The sequence below is a fragment of the Erythrolamprus reginae genome, chromosome 1, assembly GCF_031021105.1.
Source record: "Erythrolamprus reginae isolate rEryReg1 chromosome 1, rEryReg1.hap1, whole genome shotgun sequence".
NCBI classification, from domain to species: Eukaryota; Metazoa; Chordata; class Lepidosauria; order Squamata; family Dipsadidae; genus Erythrolamprus; species Erythrolamprus reginae.
Genome location: NC_091950.1, coordinates 178,002,318 through 178,024,760, shown reverse-complemented (window position 1 = coordinate 178,024,760; position 22,443 = coordinate 178,002,318). Strand labels below are relative to the sequence as shown.

Genomic DNA, 22,443 nt, shown 5'->3' with positions numbered 1-22,443 from the left:
AATCAATTTTATTTCTTCATCTTACCTTAGAGTAGAATGCCTGCTGGAACAGGAAATACTATTGCCAATTGGGGAAGGTAAGTTACTTCCTCGATGGAGATCTTCAATGGATCGACTCCATGGTTTAGATTTGTCCAGTGAATTTTCCATATTATTTTCCAAGCTTTCAAAGTCAAATCTGAAAAGAAATAGACATTTAATATGCCAATGAGAAGGAGGAGACTGCTTTTTTCCCTCCTGCTACAGAACTCAGAAAAGTCCCAATAGATTACAACAATAAAGTAGTAGAGAAACATGTAAATACCCTATTTTTCAGACTATAATACACACTTTTCCCCCCCTAAAAGAGGCTGAAATTTTGGGTGTGTCTTATACTCCGAATGTAGCCCTGCCTGCTTGTCGGCCCCCACCCTTTGGCCTCTGCCTCCCAGCAATTTGCCTTCTTGTAGCAAACAGCCTCTTTCAATTTCAGCCTGATTAACACAAGCAGCTGATTATCGATTGGATCGGCCTTCCGACGATAAGCTGTTTCAGGCTGCCAGGATTGTCATTGCCTACTGCCAATGCTGCACACCCCATTTTCCGCCCACCCCAATCCTCACTGCCCACAATGGGCAGAAAATTCGGTCTGCAGAGGCAAAAATCGGTGTGTGGAGGCTGAAAAAGGGATGCAGAGGCCGAAAATGGGGCATGTGGGGGTGGCAATAGGCTATGACAATCCCTGCAGCCTGAAACAGCTTATCGTTGGGAGGCCAATTCAATCGACAATCAGCTGCTTGTGTTAATCAGGCTCTGCTGAAGCTGAAACTGAAACAGGCTGTTTGCAGTGTGCTGTAAGAAAGCAAACTGCTGGGAGGCAGAGGCAGATTTTTTTTTCTTGTGCTAATCAGGCTGTGCTGAAGCTGAAACAGGCTGTTTGCTATTTGCTGCAAGGAGGCAAATTGCTGAGAGGCAAAGGCAGAGACAGGGGTTTTCTTCTTGTTTTTTCCTCCCCCCAAAAGGTAGGTGTGTCTTATAGTCTAGAGCATCTTATACTCCGAAAAATACATGTTTCCTTTGGGCTGAAACTCAAAGCTGGTTTCACAATAAAATTGGATCTTGAAATGCAGGGAATAAAAGGCTGCCAGAAGGAAAGAAGGAATAAGTCACACAACTTTACAGAGGCTCAACCTAATTTCAATTTTGCTTAAATTCTTGGAAGACAAAACAACCTTTCCATACTATAGCATAGATGAAATGTCAAGAATGCATTTTGTTTTAAAGTTAAATAAATCATTTATTCTAATTACTTTCAACTGTCAAAATGCATTGGAAATGTTTCTTCCAATATGTTGGCCAAGGCAAAATTCCAAACATATGTAATTCATGACTGTAATCATGACTATAATCTTCCTTTGTTTGGGTTTATTTCTCAAACCTTGTCTAATGTACTGCTGGTTGAAAGGAGCCCCCCTGAGCCCCTGTGCGAGCCAAAAATCAGCTGGCTGACACACACATGCACGTTGGAGCCCAACTAGGGCAAAGGCTGGCATGCCAGCAGATATGGCTCTGCGTGCCACCTGTGGCATCCATACCATAGATTCGCCATCACTGCCCTATGCTTTTGTTTTTTTCTTTTGCTGCATGTGCATTGGAGTTGACTTTCAATGCACATCTGAAAACTTGGCTATGGGCGCAGTAGATCTCAGCACATAATAACCATTTACCATACTTCCCAATGTTTCTAGAACTGACACTACCATTTATTGTCCCTGAAGTGAGCAGCACAATTGGCATAACAGAGAACACAAACTTTATGACAGCCATCTTAGGAAGACAGACATGTAATTATTTGAATAACAGGGTTTTATACCAACTGTGTTCACCATTCACTGAAACAGGATGCACTAATAATATATTTCTCCTTCTGCCCAGATTGTGAATGTGTGGATCATATTATACTTACGTGACTGCATACTGTGCAAAAGACAAATACTCCACCAAAACATCTAGCCCTTTGTTGTCTTCGTTCAAAAATTCCCTGACCCACCTGGAAAAACAATCATCAAAAGAGATCACTGTATTTATATCTGTACATAAAACAAATATCCCAGGATCCAAAAAGGTATTCATTTCTTACTCAGAAACACGAGAAAGATAATTTTCAGAGCAAGCTTCAGGGTTGCCTTCGGTGTGACTATTTCATGCAGAGTTTGGAAATATTATTAGAGGTCAGGAAACTGGTTGATTATTATGATGGATAATCTGCAGTTGGATGCATTGTTTAAGATTTGTGAAAATTTAATAATTCCAAATTCTAATTCAAGGACCTAAGAACTGTTAAGGTAGTGCCTAACGATATATGAGCAGCGCTAAGTAAGGTGGCATTTTATTAAATTAGAGTCTTCATTATTATGGTTCATCATACAATCAGCCAGATGTTCAGACTGAATTTGGCATTGTTATCTACATATCAAGTCCTTCCTAAGTAGCTGGGATAGACAGATGTTGATGTTTTACATGTTAAAAGATGCCAGCACAGGATCTAAGATATTCTGAGTAAAGCTGCCTGTTGTAACTGACTGATAGTGATTTTGTCAATGCCCATGATGCTCAAGTGGTGCTTCAGTTATTTTGGGACTGCACACAGGGCACCTGTAACTATTGCTACTTTGCTTTCTTTTGCCACAGTTTTTCTATTTCTATCTGCAACTCTTCGTATTTTATTATCTTCTCCAGTTCTCTCTCTTCTTTTTTAAAATAATCTTTATTAAATATTCTTTTAAAAAACACAAATATATACATTTATACAGTGACATTTATATATACCTAACTCTACATAACATCAACATATAACACATAGGCTAACATAGAAAAAGAACCATTAATATTAATATTTTTGTAGCACTACATACCATTATATTGATAGTACCATGGATTCTTTAACTTACCTTTCCTAAAATATTTTCTTAATTTTATTCCATTTATAGGTTTCATCATCCCATTTGTCTGTTGAAATCTATCTTCTTGTATTTCATTTAAGTATTTCTCATTTATTGTTTTATTTGGTTTTGTTGTCTAACCAATTGTATTATTTTTCCCAGATCTTATAGAATTCCATTTGTTCTTTATCTTTTAATTCAATAGTTAATTTACTGATTTCTGCACTTTCAAGTATTTTTATAATTATTGCTGAGCCTGGAGGATAGTACTCTCTCTTCTATTCTGCTGTCTCCAGGTACCGCCACATCCAGTAGCCAGACTTTTTCGTTACCCTTATCAACAATTGTTAAGTTTTGAGTATTATGTGGCATGTGCCTGTCTGTTTGAATTCTGAAGTCCATTTTAGTTTCTTCATTTTTTTCAAATTTTCATGTACATGAAAAATTTATTTTTCCAGGAGCATTTTTTGCAGGGGGAATGGGTCCGGGAGTGTTCTTCTATCTTATTTTTAAAGGAAATCATGAAGAACTTCATTACATACCTAAAATGTGGGAGTTTACTATGTGTAAGAAGTCACTATTTCTACTCTCCAGTTAGTTATGTGCAAAAACACTATAAGTAACATGCCATTACTTTGCTCAATTAAGTTACATTTAAATCTTTTCCTAAGCAGATACATATGATGTCTAAATCCTAATGAATCTGGCAGGTGTAATCTCTAATAAGAAGTCACAGTTAATAATTGCCATCACATCACAATGCCTGGTGTTTTGAAAGAGTCAGCAGTTTGGGGAGGGGAAAGAAAATAAAAGGAAAGGAGAAAGACTGACTGCTGTAAAGTATTTGGCTCAGCAAATACTGCTGAAATCTGGAATTTAATTGATGGCAAAACTGTTGCAATTGCTTACAGATTTCTCTAGCTTCTTATCTCCAAAATACTACCTAAATCTTCACTCACTGCCAATTGTCTCTTGGAAATGTTGGCCTAGCATAGGTATTTCATAGTCAATTTAACTTCACTGAAAAGGTGGAAGGAGAAGAATGAGACAGAACCACAACTTTTAAACAAAAGCAGTTTCTGTGATATATTAAGGAGATGATAAAGTACAATTTGTTTTGAAGCAATCCTGCATTTACTGAAATTGCTTTTTCCTTAATTTTCCTTCCCCTGAGAAGCCCAAAGCTTCTGTTAAACTTAAGACTAAGGTATATCCCTAAACACAATACCTTGGAGATGAACTATTCTATTCAACAGATGTCACTTTTCAAGCAAAGAAACGCTAGAGCTTCTTTGAAGTCAATCATGAGATTCTCATGCAATCCCATGATTGACTTCAAAAAACTGAATACTAACAGTGTTGAATTTGTGTTGGTTTATGCCCCAAATCATTTCCTCAAATACCATTGCTTTAAAAAAAAATACTTACCCAATGTGATTAGTCCTTAAAGAAATTTCAAGCTCCCGTAAAACTTGTGTAGATTCTTGAACTCGTCTCCTAAATTTCTAGAATTTACAAGAAAAGAAAAAATTCTTATATGATGTCTAAATTAATGAGGATGGCAATTCTATAGACTAACCCAGTGATGGCGAAACTTTTTTGGTTCACATGCCTAAAGGGTGTGTGCACGCGCTAGCATGCGTGAGCATACCCACACCCCTTCCCTCCTCCCACATATGTACCCTCCACGCTGCTCTTGTGCAAGCGCACAATCCCCCCCATGCGCACAGGCCTCACTGAAACCTGGTACGGTGAAAAAATGAAAACCCTACATGGCATCGGATGAGTTTACTTGTGGGACCGCCTCCTGCCGCATGAGTCCCAGCAAACTGTCAGGTCCCACAGAGTTGGCCTTCTCCAGGTCCTGTCAACTAGGCAATGTCACTTGGCGGGGCCTAGGGGAACAGCCTTCTCTGTGGGGGCTCCAGCCCTCTGGAATCAGCTCCACCCAGCGATACATACTGCCCCCACCCTCCTTGCCTTCTGTAAGAGTCTGAAAACTCATTTATGCCACCAGGCTTGGGGCCACAAGACCCTAGTCCCCCGGCCAACGAGTGTGATGTATGCCTGTTGTACAAATGGGAATGAATGTTTTTTAATATTCCAGAGTTTTAGAGAAATTAGTTAAATTAATTGGATTTTAGATATTTATACTATACATTGTTTTTGATATGTTGTAAGCCACCCCGAGTCCTCAGAGAGGGGCAGCATATAAATCCAATCAATCAATCAATCAATCAATCAATATGGCCAAACTGGAGAAATGGACCTCTGGTTTGCTGTTATGCTGGTTTTTGTACTTCAGAGGTTTCAGGGAAGCTTCCTGAAGCCTCCAGAGGGCAAAAACAACCTTCCAAAGGCTGAAAATTAGCTGGCCAGTGCGTGCATGTGTGCTGGAGCTTACATAGGGCAACATCTACATGCCCTCTAATATGACTCCATATGCCACCTGTGGCACGCGTGCCATAGATTTGCCATCATGGGCCTAACCCTTATAGATTTTTCTCCTTTCTATTATGAAATAAACCAAGTGCCCTTCAAGATATCAAGAACAGTACGCACAGTACATTTTAAAAAAAATTGGTAAAAAGGACAACTCTTCCGAGTGTATGTTTTTTAAGCACAAATTCATCCACCATCACACACAAATAATTTTGTCCAATCAAATCTTCCAATATTCTACCCTGAGAATAACACAAAGGGTCTTTCATTAGGTAACATTTCCCCCCACGATTTGTATAAATACAGTATGATAATATTTCCCAGGATGATATAAATGATCAAGATCTTTGGTGGGGGAGGAGATTCCCACCAAGCAACATAATAAGCTGGGCAGGATAATGGCAGTATGGATGAAAATTCTTCTCTTAGAATAATACTTCTCAGTTCAACTACGACAGGCAATTTGGATCCTCATATTTCATTATTTTGTAACACCCAAAGCTTCCAATGAATTTTAGTGACCCAGTTTCTTAAAACAGGCTTTCTTGTTGCGAAGCAAGAAATACATGGAAAACATACAATGTAATTTCCAAATAAAATACTTGTTGCTGCTGTTTTTAAATAGTATAAATCCAGATTGACAAAAACTCGAGAAAAAATAAAATAAAATCCTCTGCAGACTTCTTTACTCTCTGCATTGTAAAATTTTTGAATATGGCTTATTGGTCACCCCAATAACTTTTGTTTGCATCGTTACATTGGAGCTGTGGACTTGTTGACAAAGAATCTTAGAATTATTATCCGTAGGATGGGATTCAAATTTCTTTACCACCAGTTCTGTGGGCATGGCAAGGGAAGGATACTCTAAAATCTCCATTCCTTCCCCACTCCAGGGGAAGGTTACTGCTCAATCCCCATCAGCCGCCCCGAGTCTTCGGAGAGGGATGGTATACAAATCTAATAAATTATTATTATTATTATTATTATTATTATCTCCTCCCAATCAGCTGGGACTCAGGAGAAAGAAAATAGATGGGGGCAGGGCCAGTCAGAGGTGTTATTTACTGGTTCTCCAATTTCTGCTACCAGTTCTCCGGACCTGATCAGAACCTGCTGAAACCCATCTCTGGGCATCATCTCTGATAAGCCTTGAAAAAGAAGGTGCTCATACTAATCTCAAAAGATGAATGGGAACCCTCTCAGCAAAACAACTATAGCTTTCAAAATGTGCAAGAGCTTTCTTTTCCTCCTCATTTCTGGCAAACAGAGAACGCTTTTCTGCTTGATGTGGCAAAAATGACTGCCCTAAGCAAGAGAAGGAGGCCAAAAAAAAAATTCCATCTCTTTCTTACCTTCCTAGTTACAGCTGGATCAAGATAGCCTTTTAATTTCTGTATATATGTATGAGGTGGATTCTTGACTTGAAATCTTTCCTGTAAGTAAAAAAAGTCATCATTAGCCATTAGTTACCAAATATAGTAATTAATACTGTATCTATATAAAGATGTAAAAATGCTTCACTGTTTTTGTTATTTCTTCATTTAATTAGAAACAAAGGCCAAATACTTTGAAATCATCCACAATTTTTTAAAAAAAGGATAGCTGTACAAATTCACTACACTAACACCTCCTGTGCTCATCAATGAATAGGATAAATTGTGTGTTCTGTTAAACGAGAAAAATGATGGATGTTATTGAAGCTATCAGATTGAACTTATGAACACAGCTCATGATATTACAGTTTGGAGTTTCATTGTCCTAGAGTTTGGAGTTTCATTGTTATTGTGTAAAGGAACAATTTTACACTAGGCTCCTCTGTGCACATGCTGACCAAGAACTTGGGGGTAGAAATATTCCTTGACTTACAAACACAATCGAGCCCCAAAATTTCCATACTGTAAACAGGACAGTTGTTAAGTGTGTTTTGCCCCATTTTACAACTTTGTTGCCACACTTGTTAAGCACATACTGCAGTTTTTAAGTGGATCATGTGGTCATTAAGTGAATCTGGCTTTCCAACGTTGACTTTGCTTGTCAGAAGCCAGCTGGGAAGGTGTAACAAACGGTGATCACATGATCCCAGGATAATGCAACTGCCATAAAGATATGTCAATTACCAATCGCCCGAAATCTGATCATGTGACCATGGGGATGCTGCAGTGGAAACTGGTTATATCATTTTTTTTCAGTGCTGTTGTAACATTGAATGGGTCAATAAACACATGATTGCAAGTAAACCATGTTCACAAAGTTGGCATTCTACCAAATCTGACTTTTCAGTCATTTATACAATTAATTATTTATACATTTATACAATTATATATATCAATATATATATCAATAAAATTAACTGCCTTGGAAATGGTCCTGGGTTGGGCCGAGAGGCAAATAAGGAGCTGTGATGTTCCTTCAATACACCAGGGTGATTTGACACAAAAATATGTAACCCTTTCCTGGTGCAGAGCTGAAGGGATTGGATACTGTAGCCTAGGGGATAATTCTCTGCCTTACAAGGCAAAGGTTGCAGGTTCAAGTCCCAGTGGGTATGGCTAGCTGATGAGGCCAAAATAAGGCCGAAATAGATCTATCCTAGTCTCCTTTAATTTTCAAATTCAGCAATAATTATATATATATAATTTCAAAGAGAATTTACCCAACAAGTGCTGAAAACTAAGAAGAAAGTCGATTACTCCTTTCCTGATATCTCCTTCTGAGGTTCAGGAAATGGAGCAAAATGAGAACCTTGTAGTTGTCGCTCCCATCCCTCTGGAGTACTTTCCTATTGGAAATTTCCTTCCCACCCTGGCCAACTCACCCCAGCCATCACACAGTGGCCGACTCACCGTGATTGACTCACTGAGGTCAACTCATTGTGGGACAATTCGCCACAGCCAACTGACTGGATGACAACTTGTCACAAGACAATTCAATGTGAGATAACTCAAAGAGAAGGACAGCTCACTCCAGCCACGAGGACTTCTAACTTGAGAAGGTTCAAACCTAACATAAGACAAGGCCCACTGTAATTCACTTGTCCCTCTCTTGAGTTATCCTGCCTTGAATTGTCCCATGGCAAGATGGCCACGGTAAGTTGTCCAGTGGAGAACTGGCTGGAGCAAGTTGCCCTAGACTTCTCCTAGAAGGCTGTTGAAACAGAACTGCTCAGGAGAACCTTTGAGCATAACAACGATGTCTGCAGAGGGCTTAATAATAGCAATAGCAATAGCACTTGGTCTTATATACCACTTCATAGTGCTTTTACAGCCCTCTCTAAGCATATTGCCCCCCCCCAACAATCTGGGTCTTCATTTTACTCACTTCGGAAGGATGGAAGGCTGAGTCAACCCTGAGCCGGTGAGATTTGAACTGCCAAACTTCACCTAGCAGTCAGCTGAAGTAGCCTGCAGAACTGCATTCTTTCTAACCACTGCGCCACCTCGGCTCATATTATTTCCTTCTTTGCATTTTTATTGTTTTTTCATGTCTATTTTCATTTAGATTGCACCAACAGCAACACAAAAGAAACGATTGGATTCTATATGGTCTCTACATCAAATCAAAAGCGTGCATTCAAAAAGCATGCCACTTTCCCGGGCAGCCGGCTTTGCTGGCCGGAGAAGTGAGCAATCTGGGACTGCCGCGCTGTGGTGGCCTTCAAGCGCGGCCCTTCACAGCGCCCCACCACCCGTTCCTGCAGGAAGAGATTGGGCGCGTTACCAGGTGGTGGAGGCGGCGTGGGGCTGGACGCTGGGTGCCAGGGACGGCGAAGGAGTGGACGTGCCTCTCAGCTGCAGAGCCAAATGGGGGCGGAGGCAGGCACTGGGGCCATGTGGGGCTGCTCATCCAGGGGGGCATCGACCGGCAAGCCGCCCTCCGCTCTCTCTCTTTCCTGCATCAGCCAGCAAAGCCGGGAGGAGGGGAGGAGGAGGTGGAGAGGCAAGGGGGCGGGGAGGAAAGCAGGCCTGCAATTGGCCAATTTCTTTCTCGCCTTTAGGGAGAGGAACTGTTGCTGCTCTGCCATAGGGCAGCAACAGTTTCTCTCCCTAAAGGCGGCAAAGGAAGGGGCCAATTGCAGGCCCGCTTTCCTCCCCACCCCCTTGCCTCTCCACCTTCTCCTCGCTCAGCAGCCGACCGCGGTGAGTGGACAGGAGATTCGGGAGCTTATTATATCGACCAGTAAAATCTCGTGAGCTGCCGCGGGACGGTTAAAAGACCTCATCGGGCCGCATCCGGCCCGCGGGCCATAGTTTGGGGACCGCTGATCTAGAACTTAGGAGTGCGAGGGTCTTCAAACCTGGCAAGTTTAAGGCTTGTGGACTTCAATCCCCATTTCTGAGCTAGCATGACTAGTAGAGGAATTCTGGGAGTTGAAGTCCACAAGTCTTGAAGCTGTCAAGTTTGAAGTTTGTAAAAAGTGTACATTGTTTTTAAAAGTATACATGGTTGTAAAAAGTATTCTGCTACACTGGTATTTTATTAAACAATATAATCCTACATCATTTGGTTCAGAATACTTTTTTCTTTGTTTTCCTCCTCTAAAATCTAGGTGCGTCTTATACACCAGTGCGTCTTATACACTGAAAAATACCGTAACTATTGTCCACTGACTGTAATGTTAAAACTGATGGACTTCTAATATTTTCCCTAGGCTCACATTTTTTTAGGAGGTTAATTTTCAAAACATGAGAAATGCCTTTTCATTTCTTAGAAATCTGAGCTCCTTGCTCCTTTAAAATCTGTTAATTTTTAATACATGCACACTGCGATAACAAGGCAATCCAGATTCTCTGTCAATGTAGGTCTCTTTTCAATATAGCTTTGTAGTTAAATTCAGGGCAATTACATCATAGAAAGTTGGGTGTTTCAGTAAACTACATGAAAAGAGAAGACCATAAAAAGAAAGTGTCATTAAAGTGAAATAAGGAAGTTGGATAAATCTTCAATGATAGAACTATCCAAAGTTCAAATGGTTAATCATTTATCTTTTGGTATAAGGTTTCATTATGAAAACAAATCTTGCACCTATTCTATCTCAAATGATACCAATGTTGGAATACACACAGTACAATACTTTAACTTTTGTTTCCTGTCTTTAAAATCTATTCCAGGCAAACAGAAGAGGATGCTTAATAACCCAACATATCTTTCTTAGTTCTTGGGGGGCAGGGGGGTGGGGGGCAAGGGATCCTCCTTCAAATGTGGGTCCTAACATGAATGTGGGGAGAGTGGAATGGGAAAAGTGGAAACCTTCGCCGACTCCTTTTCCTCTCCAAATTATTCCCTTCTGAAATACAGCCTGACTCCTCGCAGTGTAATTTCTTTTTTTGCTATCACAGTGCAGATGTATATATCTGAGATGACAATTCAGAGCAAGGAGCTATCATTCACAAGCAGCTTATTTCTGCAGGAGAAACGAGATTTACCTTATCTGTAAAAGGAGGAAGAGGAGCCCCAACGCTTTCACAAAGCTATCATTTAAAGGCATCTTAGGAACTGGGGAAGGCTGTTAAACTTGTTAAATCTCTTCAAGGCTGTGGAATCACAATCAACTGTGTTTTGCTGAAGTCCCAGATCATTGACGGTAAGTAAAATAATAAGAAGAAGAAAATGCCTACTTTTACTCTGCTGGCACCTCTCTCTCTCTTTCTCTTCCTCCCTCTTTTCTCAAACACAGAGAGAAAGAATTCATAAAAATTAATAAAAATTGAATCGTGTTATTTATTATTTATTAATTTATTATTTAATAAATAAATGTTTACATAATTATACGTATTTTTTTTAAATGTCTATCCAAGGCAGCTCTGGAGGCCTTGAAAATTAGAAGAATGTTCTTGGGTGGCCTTGAAGTCTCCAAATAGAGAGGAAAAGCACAGCCTGTTCTCACACAATTTTGGGGAGTTCCAGAGCGGAATGGGATTTTTTGTTTTTTCATTCTCCTCGGGTATTTCTCCTCCAATTATCCCCCCTGCCCAACTTATCTCCTCAGGTGACACACCTCCACTCATTTGCCCTGGGCAATAAGTCACCTGCATTTGCACATACACACCCCCATCCTTCCACATGGCTTTTCCACAGAAAGAGGGTCCACCTTGGATGTTCTGCCTCCCTGGATAGTTAGAAGGGCCTACTCTCCCCCCCCCCCAATATAAATCCAGCAAAAGGAGAGAGGAAGTTATACCCTAGTGGTCTTTTTGCTGGAGGCCAGGCTAGTGGGAAGGGGTGGGGAGGAACACTTGGTTTACTCGGAAGTGATCTTTTCACTTGGAGGCTAACTGTCCAGGGAGGCAAAACACCCAAGATGAACCCTCTTTCTGTGAAGCAGCCATTTTGAAGGGTGTGGGAGGCAGATGCCAGTGACCTATTGCCCAGGGAAAATGGGTCAAGGCGTTGTCACCTGAGGAGATAAGTCGGGGGATAATCGCCTGAGGAGAAACACCTGAGAATGAAGAGTCGGAGACAAAAAGTCCTATACCCATTCCATAGACCATGTGAGAACAAGGCCTTCATACAGAGTTTTCAGAAGGTAAAGAAGTCTGGCGTATCACCTGTTCTGTGACACGCATGTCATAGGTTCTCCCTCATAAATCCTGCCCATTCTATTCCATGACAGGATTTAAAATGCTGAATCGGTAACTGCTGCTCACACAACAGGGCTGTAAGTCCTGTGGGTCTGTTAGAGCAGGGGTCCCCAACCTTTTGGACCTCAGGGACCACTAAGGTCATACTTCTAAATTCTGCAGACCACTAATATGATTTTTTTTAAATAAACACATTTGTAAAATAATGATCAGAGAACTTCTATTTTATTAATATGAAATACACCTATTTAGCATAACAAAATTATACATGCTTATTTAATTATAACAAAATCATAAATGCTTATTTTATCATAACAAAATCTTTAAAGGTTGTTTAGTTGTAACAATTATTAAAGGTAGTGTAATTATTACAATATAATTGAAGCTTATTTGTCGGTGGCTTGCTGATATTATTGGAAAAGTCAGACCCATATTCCAGAGCTGTAGCTGTAATCTTTCCTTTCCTTTCCCTTTCTTCCCTTTTCCCTTCTTCCTTTCTTTTCCTTTCTTCTTCCTGGACTGAATTAATTGCTCTCAGCCATATCTGGCCCAGGGGCCAAGAAATCTCCACGGACCACAGGTTAGTGACCTGTGTGTTAGAGCAATGTTTTAAAATCATCCTTAATGCCATACAAACCCACAAATTACTGTGGTGCTTCATTGGCTTAACCTATTGTAAAAACTTACAAATCAATGTTTGCAGAACTAAGGCATAGTTTTGGGGCATATAAAGCTCACTGTATTCCTGAACTTACTTCTAAATAAATCGACATAGGATTGAACATTGAATTCTATATTCAACTACTTTGCGCCTACTCAACAAACATATTCGTGATGATGCTCATGAAAGCTTTAGAAAGGCTATAAACCTGAACGAACTGCCATAGTGCAGTTTGCTTTCTTACCCCCCAATGGATAAGGATTTCTAAAAGCATGTTTTCCTTGTTTTACCTTAATGCCATATTTATAAATTATAACCTGATTCCCTGGTTCATATATTGGATTTTCTTCTGTACAATGTTTTTAATGCCTGATTAACTTTTGTAGATTTGCGTTATCTCACAGCACTACACTATATTTAACAGATCCTGCTTTCTATGTCAGTGAAGAATCTGGCATATTAATATGCTTATTTCTATTTAACTTAAAATTAACACTACACCTTCTGAATATAGATTATCATATGAAAAAGGAAACAGAATGCTCAATTACTTCCTTAAAGAAATGAATCACAAATTACACAACTTTTAATACCTATTTCTGCTTGTTTCTTTTAGCTTAGAATGATATCTTTATTATATCTTTATTATTATGTAAAAATATTTATGCAAACAATTTAAAGCAAATAATTTGCGGAATGTGGGCTACATGACTCATGACTGCAACTTAGACATATGATCTAGTTTGTGAGATGTGTCAGTTTGCATCAAAATGTGACTGTGAATCATTTACTAATTACCAGTAATATTATACCATCATGAAGACATTTACAGCATGTGTAGATGTGTGTGCTTCTTAGAAAATAAAAAAAATAAAATAAAGGCATAAAACTTCAGATTTCTTTGAATCAAAAAATCCAAAGTATGTGGGAAATAAAGTTATCCAGAAAGAGGTGTCACTTGTTTCTTTCTACTCATATATAAAATAGCATGCTGAAAAATGGCATTTATTGTATATTTTGAGTATATTCTTTCATCTCAGGGGCTACATAACATGAAGAAAACTTTCCTGATTAATGGTAACCAGAATTTTAATCAACAGCTTTAAAGGGGATTTTTAAAAGCTTCACATAAGAGAATTGAGGTGTACTATTAATAAAGGTCATATTAAAGTCAGTACTCAGAATGACTGCTCAGAGTAACTTATAGCCATGGTTAAAGTCAATATATAAAATCTGTATGCAGGAAAGAAGGGACAACATATCTGAGCAGATGGAAGTGATGGCAGTAATGGCAAACCTATGGTATATGTGCCACAGATGGCACGCAGAGCCATATGGCACGTGAGGCATTGCCAAATGTCAGATCCAGCGCACATGTGTGCACTTGCCAGCTGATTTTCGGCCTTCTGGAGGGTGGGGAGGGGGGCATTTTCACCTTTCCCAAGCTTCAGAAAAGCCTCCTGAGCCTGTGGATGATGAAAGACAGACCCTATGGGCCTACCGGAAGTTTGGAAATGAACTTCCGGTTGGGCTGTTGAGCCATTTTTTGCCCTCCCCAGGCTTCAGAAAACCCTCCGGGGTCTGTGGGTGAAGAAAAACAGACCCAACAGGCCTACCAGAAGTTTGGAAACAAATTTCCGGTTGGGCTATTGGGCGGTTTTTCGCCCTCCCCAGACTTCAGGAAAGCCTCCGGAGCCTATGGATGATGAAAGAGAGGCCTACCAGGAGTCCGGAGGCTTCAGTGAGCCCTGAGCACATATGCAAAGGGGAGCAGTGCAGGTTGGGTTGTGCACACATGCGGGAGGGAGGGCATTACATTATGGGTGTGGCATGTTCCTGCAAAAAAAAGGTTCACCATCCTTGTGAAAAATATTTTGAAAATCGTGTTTATTTTAACTATTTCTTTTACTTTCTTTCAAACATGCTCTTCAGTTCAAAGCAAAAGTCAAACAAAACTGCATTGTGCTGAAACATGAAAACACTATGTTATTATTCCTAAAATCATCTGGAGAAGAAAACATTGCGAGGTCACTTGATCATCATTGTTCTATGGTGATTGCTTCCATACTTCAGATGTGAGCAGAACGGCAGTCTCTTGGATGCATCACACAACAGATTTCCTTTCCAAAGTAACTGGAGAGTTCTAACTCCCCATGCTGAAATCTGTGCATGAATGTCCAAAGGTGCTTTTTCAAAAGGCAACTGGATTTTCCTTGTTTTGCTTCAGGATGCTTCGCTTCTCATCCAAGAAGCTTCTTCAGTTCATTCTGCAGAAGCTTCTTCGATGAGAAGTGACGCCTTCAAGTAAGTCCAGTTGCCTTTTGAAAAAGCACCTTTGGGACAACCACGGCCTGGATTAGCAATCTCCAACCTTCACAACGTTAAGATATATAGACCTCAACTTTCAGAATTCCACAGCCAGACCACACGGTATCCAACCTGAAGCATTGCTGGCTGAGGAATTCTGGGAGTTAAAGTCCATAAGTCTTAAAGTTGCCAAGGTTGGCAAGACTGGATGATTGAGATTCTAGGATAAGCATCTGTGAAGATGTAGGACCCTTCATCTGAATCAGAGTAAATTCCAAATGAAAGATGCCTCTCTGAAGCCAATCATGGGAGGAAAAACTTGGGAGCCTAGTACTGCATTCTCTGATGCAGACATTTCTGACTAACTATGTGGGAAACCATTCACTGAATCATAAACCAGGCAAGCATGAGTTGTAAAATGTAATCGTCAGTTATAAACCCATATAACACAGAATTATTCTCCTGCCAACATCCCGAGTGCAGACAGATAAAAAATTAATGACTGCAGAGAATCTATTATTCTGTTGGGAATATAATTTCCTCCTATTTATTCACAACAGTCAGCAAGCCATTTCCTCAAATTTTACTTTAACAACTCAAGCACTTCACAACTCGGATTCTTTTCTTTCTTTTCTACAAACAAGTGAAGAATTTTTGGAAGCCTAACCCTACCCTAAACAAGCTTTGGGAAGAATATTTTAATCATAAATAATATGCTTTTACAGATTAGAATTACTTTCAGATAGAGATTAGCTCTGCCTTGAAAGCTCCCAACTTGCTTATTGGAGCTAAGCATGCTTTGAAAATGGTTCTACTACTTGCTGAAGATTAGTTTAAGGACTTCCCATGTGGTGAAATTGGAAGGCAACATCTGGGCTAGGCAAGTAAAAGGATAGCAGGGATATATAACAATAGAAACCTAGTTTATTCCATTTATGATAGAGTTCCCAAGAGCATGCAATCTATTAATTTCTGAATTTTCCATGCTTGGAATTTAGACATGAATAAAATAGGGCAAATGTATATTGGAAAGAGATTTATCTTCTTATTGCTGGTTTCTAAAATTCCAAGGATTTCAAGCAAACCTCCATTGTTAGTGTAGGCATTCATCAACTGTTCAAAGCAAAAATGTTTTTAATAAACACACAGTATTTCTACTTGGCCTTTTTCCACCAATGGAATCAAACTTGGCTAAATCAACTCAATTCTTCTCTTGAATCTTAGTTTAGGGAGGATAATCTCCAGAAACAAATGAATTAATATCTATCTCATTTGTTCACTAACTGTAATAATTCCAATTTTTGCTGTCCAAAATCTTGTAAAAGAATCTATTTCAGCTTGCTCAACTGTCTTGATTAGAGATTATGTGTATTGTAGCATCTGAAGGCATCGAGTTGGAAAATGTATAATCTCTTCTGCAAAGATGACAATTCAAAACTGTCTTATGTTCAGTTGTCTTCCATCAGACTGGGAAGATAAATGCACTCTGATTTAAATAAGTAGGCTTTTTAATCACAATGGTTTACGTTAACCTTCATTTGTTTTAATTATAGCTTGTTGAGTAAGTTATAGGTTTGGCAAATGAAAAACACCAAGCTTTTATGGTAGAGTTTAAACAAACCCAAAGCAGGCAGTTTACATTCTGCATTAGCTTGATACATAAATCTATCAAAAGCACAAATCAGTTGTCCTCGTTTAGCTATTACAATTGGGACTGGCCACGTGATTGTTGTTAATCAAAGTGGTCATTAAGTGAAATTGTGAGACCACAATGGTGCTTATAATTTACTGATCCTTGAGTTGACTTAGCCAAGTTTAATTCCCAACCTCTTAGCCACATTCAGTTTTGAGATTGCCTTTATTATTTTCAAATACTAAACAGGGACAATGCTACTTATATCACCCTATGTGATTCAATGCTGCCATTTACTTCATTTGGGACACTGAAGAAGGTCGTACAAAGGTACTGAGACAAGTATGCCTATTTAGTTATCTTTTTTTTAACATTAGGGCAACCCTTTGTCCAGTTTTTCCCACAAGCATCACAATTATCTGTTGTGTCAGACTCACCTTTTGATTTATCATCCTTGATTGCTTCTGAACAACATGGTGCCTAAATCTAAGCAGCTTGAGGCTTTCATCATAGTGTGAATTTTAATTAAAAGTTGGGAGACTAACAATGGCTGAGTCCTACAATATTTTTTTACCAATTGCTTATGACGAACTACTAATGACACTGCTTTGCTCTAGACTAGCAATATAATTATTCCATTTATGTTTTCTTTCCTCTCCTCTTCCCAACTCAATCAGTTTACACACCCATAGTTTACGATTCTTTCCAGGGCATCTTATTTGACAAAGTTTATTCACATTTATTTTTGTCTTTACCCATATATTAGAATAGACACATTACCCTATGCCATTTCATAAATAAAGTACCGTATTTTGTGGAGTATAAGACACACCTTTTACCCCCCAAAAGAGTGTGAAAACTTTGGTGTGTCTTATACACCGAACGTAGCCCCACCCAGCCACCCCACCCTTTGGCCTCTGCATCCCAGCAATTTACCTCCTTGCAGCAAACAGAACAGAGCTTCCCAACCCTCAGCTAATTGAAGCTTCAGGCAGGCTGTGTGCTAAAAATGAAAGTGAAACTAAAGCTGCAAGGAGGCAAAAAAAATCCCCTTGTTTTTCTCTCCCAAAACTAAGGTGCATCTTATACTCCAGTGTGTCTTATACTCTGAAAAATATGAGAAAACCTTTCTTCTGTAAACGTAATGTGCTATATTATATAGTGGCATCTTGGAACTCAACTGCTAAGAAACTCATTCAATCTGATACATTCTGACATGAAAATTGAGTCCTTGTACTCATCATTTGTTTGGTACTGAACGCACAAGCTAGAACTTGTTGGTGTCATCTGCCTAGTGACTTACTACATGGAGGGGGGTAATTGTTTTGTCCTGATCACACCTCCTGGAACAAATTAAGGATGTTAATTGGTAACTGTAACACTGTAATATCTGGTCTTTTTTTACCTGGATATTGTCTGAGTTAGCTTGGAAGAGAAATTCCCTCCCCCTGATTGAATCATAGTAAGAACATCATGCCTGGATCCAGGGAAGGGCTGCCCATCACCAGCGCTACTACAGGAGCGCACATCGGCACAAGATTTGGCTTCCTGAGCATGCACAGAAGCCGAATCTCACATGAGGATGCTCATGAGATTTCAACGATTTGCGCAATTTCTTTGCTTCCGCGCAGCTTCCCAACCGGGACTGTGCACCTGTCCAGCTGCAGCCCACTACTGCCTGGATCCCTTTATCAAAAACCAGATAACATTCTCACACATGAGAATGAAGATATTGTGTTCTGGCTCAGCATCTATTTTTAGCACCACGTGAAAGGATATTCTTATTTGTCTAGGCCTTTTTGATGCCTACAGTTTTACATTTTACTCTTCTATTCTTAATATATTTACAGAATTGATGGTATCCAATGCATTTTAAACAGAAAAATTAACAAACTGGCAAAGGGTTGCAGGTGGGGAAAATTTTCAAAGGGATTTTTTTGCCCCGCAACTGCAGAATCCGCTTTTTTCCTTTGGATCAACCAAGTGCTGACCCATTATTTGCGACGTGAATTGACCAATTGGCTTGTTGCCTGAGCTTGATGCCGTGAGCTGAGAGAGAATGACTGTCCCAAAGTCACCCAGCTGGCCTTCACGCCTAAGGCAAGACTAGAACTCAGTTTCCTGGTTTTGCAGGATGCAATGACTTCATCTGCTCTCTAGGAACAATGCTTAGATAGTTTCACTAGGGGATTGAAGACTTTTTTTGTAATGGAAAAACAAAAAAAGAATCACCGATTTCTCCTATGTGAGTGAATGCAACTTGGCATACATTAGTCTGGGGTTTTTTAGAAGTCCTCTGGCAGTAATTCACTTAGCTTGTGAGCCTGCTGGACTAAACAAAATTCAAGTGACATGAATGCTTGTGAAGCTGATACAAAGAAACTCACTACAGAGGTATAAGCAATTTCTGCTCAGCAAGAACTGACAGAGCTTAGGAGGCTGTGAAACAAATAATTTTAAAAGGCAGAACAGAACCAGACAGGATGTCAGCTATATTTTCCAATATAACAGAGTCAGGATTTTCCTTTTAAATCGATGCATTTCTTTATTTCCTTCCTTCCTTCCTTCCTTCCTTCCTTTCTCCCTCCTTCCCCCTCCAACAAATGTTAAAAAAATTACTGAACATTTCTAAAAAGGCAGTTAATTTTAAAAGCCCTAAAACATTTCAGAGAGGAATTGGAAAATAATGTTTAAATATTTCTCATTACATGTTAATTTGGACTGAAATGCTTGGAATTTAAAAGTAAATTTATAAATCCTGAGTTGTTTTGAAATCCATAACCGTGGCATAAGAGAGTGCTACATTTAAAAGCAGAATTGTTATCCCTTGCCATTGAATGAAGAGCAAAGGGGCTGCAATGTGTATAGTGGCTGATTAAGAATCATAGGATTTGTCTGATATGTAAATGGGCCAAAGTATTAGTATACTTTGATTCCCATAATCACTATTCTTTCTCTTTGATAAAAAGTGTACTCTGAAAGCTTGCCAAAAAAACATCTTTATGATATTGATTGAGTTCAATGATTCTCAATTGGGAAAATGGACACCATAAATTACATCTAGAAGTATACTAACAAAGGACACATGGCAACCTGAATGGAGTCTTAAAACTAACATAAACAATAGAATATAATGACACAATGCCTATATGCCTATAAATATTCTTCTAGGAAAATTAGGGTATTTTCTTTCTATCATGTTTTTGGATAGAGTGATTGAAAGGTCAACAATGAATGACGTACAACAGAAACTCTTAATTCAAAACAGTCCACTTCCTCAATATGATACTCTCTTTAAATGTCCGGGGATATCTGGATTTTTGCACCTCTCAGACAATTTTCCTATTTACTCACATTTTTATCAATCTTTCAAACCAGTCAATAAGCCTCAATAGGATCAGTGGCATGTCTGTTTCTCCTTGTTTACATTTGCAATGTCAGTGCTTCATTCTTCCATTAGAGGGTGTGAAAGGGCCATGTGATGAGTCCCAAAGCCCCCTTTCCCTAGCCCCCTTAGTAAGCTAGTGGCTGAATAACCAATAGAATGGACCAGCCAATCTCAAAGACCCTAAGGGAATGGTCACATGAGTCCTGAAACAAGAATAACCCTTAATCACATGATTATATGCTCTCACACCCATCTCTGTTTCAGCTGCTAAGGTCCTATTAGCAGATTTCTATTAACAATAAGGAAGATCAATCTTTTGCTTATTTTAAAGTGGGGGAGGGAAAGGCTTTTGAAGGATGCAGATGCTTGCTTTGATGTTAGTTGATTACCTACAGAGGGACATTTTAAAAAGGGGGGGGGTCTTCATTTCGTTCTAGAATCATTAAAAAATAAAGAGTTTTATAAAAATAGGAAGGTGGGGATTTGCACATTTTGAAAACCTGCAGCCTCTATACATCTTCTACAACAGTGATGGCTAACCTTTTTGTCATTGTGTGCCAAAGTGTGTGTTTGCATGTGCAACAAAATGTGTGTGTGCTGGAACATAATGCAATGCAGTCCCCCCTGGGCAGGCACACATGACCTCGCCCCTCCCCCATGCATGTGTGTACCCCCCCCCCCCCATTCCTCATGCCCTCTGTGCATGCGTGCACCCCCGGTGCCCCTTTTTGAGCCTAGTAAGCCTGCCTGGGACAAATAATGGGCCGTGGGGAGGGTGCCCCCATTCATCCTGAAAATCAGCTAGCTGGCGCGCGCACATGTGCGGTAGAGCTGAGCTTGGCAACAACTTGTATGCCCACAGAGAGGACTCTATGTGCTAGCTGTAGTACACGTGCCATAGGTTTACCATCACAGTTCTATAATGTTTGGATTTTCTAACAAAAAATTGTAAAAGTTTCTCCTTCAAGTCAAGCTGAACTCTGCAATTTCATGGATACATCCAGGGGTGGGCTGCCTGCCGGACAGGGGGGAATGCAGTGGGGTAGCGAAAATGGAGCTCCACCCCAGAGCACACAATTTGCACTGAAAGATGTTGAAAGAAATTATAGGGCATCCTGCATAAGCCACAGCCACAGTGTGGTAGTAAAATTTTTGGTAGCCCTTCACTGGATGCACCCATATAGTTTTCTTGGAATCCAGATTGCAACGGATTGCCTTTGCCTTCTTCTTTCATCTCCCAGTCTATCCTGCAGTCCTGGGGCTTAATGGAGGTCTTCCATCCGTAAATTAACCAGAGTTGACACTGCTTAACTTTCCAGATCAGTAGAATATTGTTATAGTAATCTCTAATAAAGATTTTGGGACTGGACTATCTTTAAAAGTACAGTGGTACCTCATCATACGAACTTAATTGGTTCCAGGAGGAGGTTCGTAAGGTGAAAAGTTCGTAAGATGAAACAATGTTTCCCATAGGAATCAATGTAAAAGCAAATAATGCGTGCAAATCCTTCAGGAAAATCCCAAATTTTAGAAGGGAGGCGAACAGAGGGCAGGGAGGAGCAGCTAAAGGGGGCGGGTGGAAGAAGCAAGGCTAGGCTAAAGGGTGAGTGGGAAGGAAGAAAGGCAAGGGAGGTGCCCCTCCCTTTTCTTTCTTCAAAAGACACCGTTTCAGTGCCTTTGCAAGCACGTTGTTCTCTGCAAAATCTTTCATCCAAGGTGCCCCTCCCTTTTCTTTCTTAAAAAGACACCCTTTCAGTGCCTTTGCAAGCACGTTGTTCTCTGCAAAATCTTTCCTACTCCAAGCAGCCCCTCCCTTTTCTTTCTTAAAAAGACACCCTTTCAGTGCCTTTGCAAGCACGTTGTTCTCTGCAAAATCTTTCCTACTCCAAGCAGCCCCTCTCTTTTCTTTCTTCAAAAAAGGGGGGGAAAGAAACCCCTTAATCCCAGCAGCAGCTGCTTGGGTTTGTAAGGTAGTTCGGAAGAAGAGGCAAAAAAATCTTAAACACCGGGTTCGTATCTTGAAAAGTTCGTTAGAAGAGGCGTTCGTAAGATGAGGTACCACTGTATTTGTTTTCATTGTTGTTCTTAATCGCAATAACAATTATTTGGGTTTATGAGGTTTTGGAATGAAAAATATTAACTGGGTTGAAATGGAGATTTCCATTTTCATTCTTCATGTCTTAAAAACTAGCACAGAGCTAGATCCATTCAGAGAATCCAGTTCCATTTGCACCATGGGGTGTTCTCATAATCTCTCCTCACTTGCACATCCCAGTTTCTATAAACTGACGAGGATCCTGTGTGGAAAGTGTTGAATGAAGCACCTGAGTGAAGGCCTCACAAGGATATTTCTGTCTATTCACAAAACTAAAATTACATGCAATCATATCTGTCATATTAGAAACTAGATTTTTCACACCTATTTCCAAAGAGGCTTTCCAAAGAGTCCTAGTTCCTTCTGATCAGTCATTTTAAAAGCCCCAATTTATTTACCAAATCTACCCATTTTGACC

The 22,443-nt window shown here is 39.8% G+C and overlaps 1 protein-coding gene across 4 annotated transcripts in view; it reads right to left on the bottom strand.

The window, feature by feature from the left end:
• The window catches only part of FMNL2 (formin like 2), a 192,123-nt gene that overhangs the window by 58,962 nt on the left and 110,718 nt on the right, over positions 1-22,443 (bottom strand). For all 4 annotated transcript variants that reach the window (XM_070731526.1, XM_070731528.1, XM_070731525.1 and 1 more), the window contains exons 3-6: positions 6,716-6,796; positions 4,350-4,426; positions 1,946-2,029; positions 26-178 (exon numbers count right to left, since the gene is read on the bottom strand). In XM_070731526.1, coding sequence (XP_070587627.1) covers positions 26-178; positions 1,946-2,029; positions 4,350-4,426; positions 6,716-6,796 — 395 coding nt within the window. The remainder of the gene's footprint in view (positions 1-25; positions 179-1,945; positions 2,030-4,349; positions 4,427-6,715; positions 6,797-22,443) is intronic.